The following is a 6,015-nucleotide window of genomic DNA, read 5'->3' as shown; positions in this document are numbered from 1 at the left end:
GCATGCACCACCCTAGGCATGCCGGTCGTTGTAGTCTTCCGGCAGTGACTCGGAACGATGCTGCTCCTTTCCCACTATCCAATTCCGGCTTCCTGCTCTTTTCTTTCTTTTTCCAAGGTTACCCCCGGGGACATTTGTGTGTCCTATCATGTTTCACTCTATTTTTCGCCCTGGGACAGGGAATTGAGATGGTTGCCGAGGGAAGGCCCCGCCCCCCACGCTGGTCACGTGTCACTAGGCGGCCGTCTTGAAACGTTTCTGCTATGTAACCATGGCAACGATGGACCGGATCAACTTTACCAAATAAGTGCATAGTCGATAGGGACAGAACTCAGCCCATGCTATCCCATATATTTGGATGTGTTAGCAATGATTTCGCCTCCGTGTTTCACTCTCCCTGATTCACGATCACAATCATGTAATTTATTGGGGTCAGGGTTCAGCTAACTGGAGTAAAACAAAGAACTGCGACTGCTGGAAATTTGAAACACAAAAGTTCTTAAGAAGTCATACTGCACTCAAAATGTTAACTTTGCTTTCTGTCCACAGATACTGCGTTTCTCAGAAATTTCTGATTTTGTGTGTTTCACACAAGTGGAACTGATCTGAGTCCCTGGCGTGAGCTTACTTAGGGTTTTATATCAAAGCGTTAACCAAAGCTTCTGAGCTATACCACAGCAGTGTAGTCACTGTCTCCTACATTAGGGCAAATACCTCCAAACGCCCGAAATTAAAAAAAACAAAGTCTATGGAGATAGTAGAAAGTTATGACCCCGACGTGATTTGAACACGCAGCCTTCTGATCTGGAGTCAGACGCGCTACCGTTGCGCCACGAGGTCCCTTCGTTCACAGAGAAGTATGCCCGTCTTCCAACATCCTTTCATTATGCTAATTTATTTAGAAAGTTAAACTTTACACATGCAAATTAGCCTCTTCTCAATAATTTTACCAATACTCTTAAAATCCGCCATTTTATGTGAATTAGCAAACACGTTTTACCAACTCCGGATAAAGACTTGCATACGTCCATAAATATTGGTTAGGACATCAGGGAGAACTCTAACTCCCTGCTCTTTATTAAAAGAAATGGATGGTACCGTTTACATCCTTGGAAGAGGACAACCAGAATCTCCTGCAAAAGTCAGCGCCAGGCTAAATGATATTCTTCAATCAATTAACTGAAATGTCAGTGTTGCCAGCGGGTCATGACTAACAGATAAACCTATAAAATATTGAGTTTTGTGTTCTGCACAGTGCCTTGTTCATTTAGGATGGTAACTGACTTAGCCTTAGTGCAGTATTTTCCTAACTATTTTCTAAGTATTGCACAGTACAGGATTATCAGTAACCAGCGTTCACTATTGAACCTTCAATGCAAAGTGCTGCCTACAGGATTGTCAGAGCTCCATATACTGTTCACTGCAGGATTATCACAATTCAGGGCTCTCGGTCAGGCGAATCTCGCGATGTTTCTTGAGCAGGGTGAAGTCTCGCGGACTTTGGTGAGAGTTCTCGCGAGGTTGTCGGGGAGATGGCGGGTGGCCGCCTGGTGCCTGAGGGCCGACTGAGCGCCGGCTGTTTCGCGCTCGGGGTGTCAGTCACTTTGGTGCCGGGGCTCAGTGGTACTCAATCTGGTTTCATCACCCGTGTACTGCTCGCTACCTACCTGGCCTTCATTAACGTCTTGTTACTGCTGTTATACCGGGGGCTCCATTACCAGGTAACAAGCGGCGGGAGGGGAACAAGCCTGAGCGCGGACTGGGATTTTACACAATTAGTCGCTGTCAAGCTAACGGAGTCATTTCGGGCGGTAACAAGGGGAGGATCGTCTAAGTTGTTGTGCGCCGCCTTGTACTGTCCCGGGACGGATTCGGCATTGATGGCTCCTGCAGTTCAATAGCATGATCGTTCTGCGCCTTTATCCTGGAGTGGGTGGTTTCTCTTTCACAAACAGAAATTGCTGGAAAAACTCAGCAAGTCTGGCAACACCGTGGAGAGAAATCGGAGTTAACGTTTCGGGTCCAGTGACCCTTCTTTCAGAACTGATGGTAGCTACCTGTTCCACTTTTTGATTTTGTTTCTGATTTCCAGCATTTACAGTTCTTTCGGGTTTTGTTTTTGTTTCTGTTTCACTCCTTGGAATATTATCCCCCTTTAACTATATATGTTAGCAATAAAAGGCAGGAATGTTGAATTCACAGCTCGAAACTTCAGGAGCTCAGTAAATTTTACTAAGCTGCAGCTCTACCACATGGGTATCAGACTGCCCATGCTATTTTCCGTAGTGTCAAAAGATTTTAATATCCATGATAAATTATTTTCAATTTAATGTCTTCACTACAAAGGTTTGTAAATCAATTTAATAACTTTACAAAGAGAAAATGCCCCCAGATTCTTTTTGGGAACTTTATCAACTAGTATTTGAAACCTAGTCACATAAGGAGATATTAATGTCTCAAAGATCCTTACAGCATACAAGAAGGCTATTCAGCCCTTTGTATGCTCTCTGGTCGATAAAGACCTGAGTACACTAATTCAATTTTCCAGCTCTAGGTTTGTGGGTCTGGAGGCTCTGGCACTGCAAGTGACTATCTAAACTGTGCTTAAGTGCTACAAGAGTTTCTGATTTGATCATTCTTTCAGACAGATTCTCATCATCCTCGAAGTGAGAAAACCTTCAACTCTCCCAGCCTCCTTACTACCATAAATCTATGCATCCTGGTTAGTGAATCATCTACTAATGGAAGAAGTGCCTATTTGTACCCCTAATAATATTTCACACCTCTATCATGTCTCCTCTCAACTATTGCTGGGCCAAGGAAAACAACTGCAGCCTTTCAGTACTTTTCCTCAGAGCTCAGACTGCAGCCTGGACAACACTCTGATGAATCTCCTCTGCATCCTCCAGCGCAATCACATCCTCCCATTACGTGGTGACAGAACTCGTCGTCAAAGAGATACATTTTAAGAAGTGTCTTAAATGAGAGGTGACAAGGCTCAGGCAATAGCACTCTGTGACTTTAGACTGATGCAAACATTGGTGATTGAGAGGTGATTAAGTTGAACTCTCCTACATGGAAAGTTAATCTACTTTTGAGGCAAATCAGTTCATTAGAATAGCAGTCCTAAATTTAAATTTGTAAAAACCTAGAGAAAAGTAGCTTTTTAAGAAGGTGATACATTACAACACAGAAACATATCATTCAGCTCATGCCAACAATTTTGCCTTAATCTTGTGTGTTTTCCTTTATCCTGCAACCCTTTAACCACTTTTCCATCCATCACCTGTTTTGAAATGTCTTGGTATCTTCTTCAATCATTTACTCTGTTAGTGGATTCTCAAGGCTTTCAGACTTCCATTTGAAAAAAAAACTCTATCCCTATTTCTTGTCATGAATTTCACATATATAATCCAATTATAGATGCATCAATTGTTAGAGCTGTCGTCTTCTATAAATTTTGTGCTGTTGTTTCAATATTTTAAACATCCCTTAAATTTTCCTGTAATATCTTGTTACAACAAAAGCAGTCCAAATGTTTCGTAACTATCTTTCATAATGAAGTTACAACACAGAAACTGATCGTTTGAACCAATTGATGTTTGTTGACACTGTTAAGTAATCTTCCACTAACCATAATCTATCAGTGTCCTAACTCTTTGGCAATTCTCTTTCATTGATACGTTTGAAGAATACAGTTTTTTTGAAAAGGAAATCTTATTTCTCTCCTTGTATTCCTTATCATCTAACCTTTTATTTTCTTTTTCTTTTATTTTATCATATTTTTAAACTTTGTGTGCCCTATTCAATCTTAGTTTATTTTTAAGTTATAATTTATATGTCCTTTTTATTCTGGAATTTGTTTTGTTTCAATGGTGTATATTTGTTCAACTTTGCAATCTCCTTTTTTAAAAGAAAAACATTATTTTCAAATCTTGTTTGCCCATTTGCTTCTGACCTCAATTCGTTCACATTTTTAAAACCGGTGGGCAATAAATGCTGGCCTACCCAGCAACACCCTCATCCTGTGAATGAATTAAAATAAACCCAATTCAAAGAGTCAAATTGCTTACTCCTCTTATTTGTTGTTTCTATGTCACTGCTGAGGCATTCAGTTACACTTAACATATCTCATTCATCTAGTATTTTTTAAACTGTGACAGGCTATAGCAATAATTTTCTTTCTTGACAAACAATCACGTTTTGAAAGAGTCCTGTGTATGTTATTGGAATTTCTTTCCCAATTCTCCATTTATCTTATCCCTGTCCCAATCAGTTAATCAAATGAATGATGAATTGAAATCTGGAATAATTTTACTATTCCAAACTAAACTTTGGTCTCCTGACCAATGCCATCCCCTGTCTCCCTCCAATAGTGGGACTGTAGTTCAAACCTATCAATGTGACGATCCATTTTAAAATAAAGCTTTGCTGTCTGAAGCTAATTTCTGCACATATTAATCTGCTCAACATCCATACGCTTCCACTTGTACTTATTCTTAACGTAAGTGTTAATTTCCCCATTTATCCATTACACAGTTCATTGACTGCAATCCTGTTCCGATTATCTTGTCTGTATCCCATCTTCCCCAGGACTGATGTAAGTGCCTTGTAGATTGGAAACTGTGCCTGACTTCACTCATTAGCCACGTATTGAGGTCACTAATCTTCCTTTTCCAGTGCATGGTTGGAGACCTTAACCTGATTACAAAACTTAAGTCCTGCTTCTGAACTGCTTTTTAAACTTTTAACAACACCTTTTGCAGGGAATTGCATGCTTTTCCTTCTTATGTTGTCAGCTTCCACTATTTATGGAGATTGCTACTACTTCTCCCTTTCCATAATCTTCTCTTGTCTTTTGAAGCAACTTTTTACCTTAGAGTTCGGAGGCAATAAAAGTTTATTCCCATCTTCCTCTCTGACGACAACCTCCCTACTCGGGCTAGTTGAAATAATTCAGCAGGTAAGGTAGTTGAATCAGATTTGTGGGTGAACACATTGTGGGTGAATTTGGTGAGTTGGAGGATTAATAGGTCACATCATTTTTCTCAGTTGTAGCATTTTTATTTTAAAATGTTCTACTTGTTACAGCTTTGCTTGAGCATATACTGAATCAAGGCTCAAATGTATTTCCTGACTTTTAATCTCTGCCCCTAGGTTGCTGTGAGGGCTTGTTTCCTTGGCTTTGTTTGTGGCTGTGGTTTGTTATTGAGCTTTGGAGGATCATCATGGCAACACTTCGGCTGGTAAGTTGCCTGCAGGAGTAAACTTCACTTGATGCCACCTCATGTTTGAAAATTTTGCTCACTGTTTTAAAAGTTGATTTGTAATATTGATGCCAGCTGTGTGATTCCACTCATGCATATTATCCTGTTATACTGGTATATGGCCCGTGAGCATCAACTGAAAGGAATGTTATGGAAGATTCACTCACATATATTCTTTAAAGAGAGGTACAGATGTGACTAATAACTTCTGGGCTGTTTCCCCAAAGATCTCTCCCACACTTAACCATCTACTTAAAAAATGGGAACAATGCACTCAGATACTGAGTGATTTCCCAAATGTATGGATTATAGAATGCAAATATTGGAAGTGTTATTACAGTCTCACAACATCCCCCTTCCAACTGGTAATGCCCGGTTACCGACTACTGTCTGCAATGACCATTCTCTGTTTAATAGTTGGCATAAAAAAACTCTGGGGTTTCACAGTAATGTTGCAAGTTTCTATTTGTTCTTTGACAGGTACCTGTGCTCTCTGAGTTTTTTTCACTATTCAGAATATCTGGTGACTGCAGTTATCAATCCCAAGTCTCTCTCTCTGGATTCCTTCCTGTTAAATCATAGTATGGCATATACACTTGCAGCTATGTCATCGTGGGTGGAATTCACAATCGAGAAACTTCTCTTCCCAGGTGTGTGAACAATTATGACATTGTTTTCTTTTGCAGTCCATAGAATGTGGTATAACAAGGTGTAGAGCTGGCTGAACACAGTAGGCCAAGCAGCATCA

The 6,015-nt window shown here is 40.3% G+C and overlaps 2 protein-coding genes and 1 non-coding gene across 5 annotated transcripts in view; 1 reads left to right on the top strand and 2 right to left on the bottom strand.

Annotated features, from left to right (window-relative positions):
• Positions 1–6,015, bottom strand: part of klhl21 (kelch-like family member 21) — a 129,562-nt gene that overhangs the window by 46,027 nt on the left and 77,520 nt on the right. The window lies entirely within an intron of this gene.
• Positions 769–840, bottom strand: trnaw-cca. Its single transcript has one exon. It is a non-coding gene; the product is annotated as a tRNA-Trp (tRNA).
• icmt (isoprenylcysteine carboxyl methyltransferase) overlaps positions 1,499–6,015 on the top strand; it is a 14,144-nt gene continuing 9,627 nt past the window's right edge. Inside the window, exons 1-3 of the mRNA XM_020530834.2 lie at positions 1,499–1,721; positions 5,158–5,246; positions 5,748–5,917. Of these exons, the coding sequence (XP_020386423.1) occupies positions 1,533–1,721; positions 5,158–5,246; positions 5,748–5,917 (448 nt within the window). The 5' untranslated portion in view covers positions 1,499–1,532. The remainder of the gene's footprint in view (positions 1,722–5,157; positions 5,247–5,747; positions 5,918–6,015) is intronic.

The sequence above is a fragment of the Rhincodon typus genome, chromosome 31, assembly GCF_021869965.1.
Source record: "Rhincodon typus isolate 14 chromosome 31, sRhiTyp1.1, whole genome shotgun sequence".
NCBI classification, from domain to species: domain Eukaryota; kingdom Metazoa; phylum Chordata; class Chondrichthyes; order Orectolobiformes; family Rhincodontidae; genus Rhincodon; species Rhincodon typus.
This window is presented reverse-complemented; position numbering and strand designations above follow the sequence as displayed.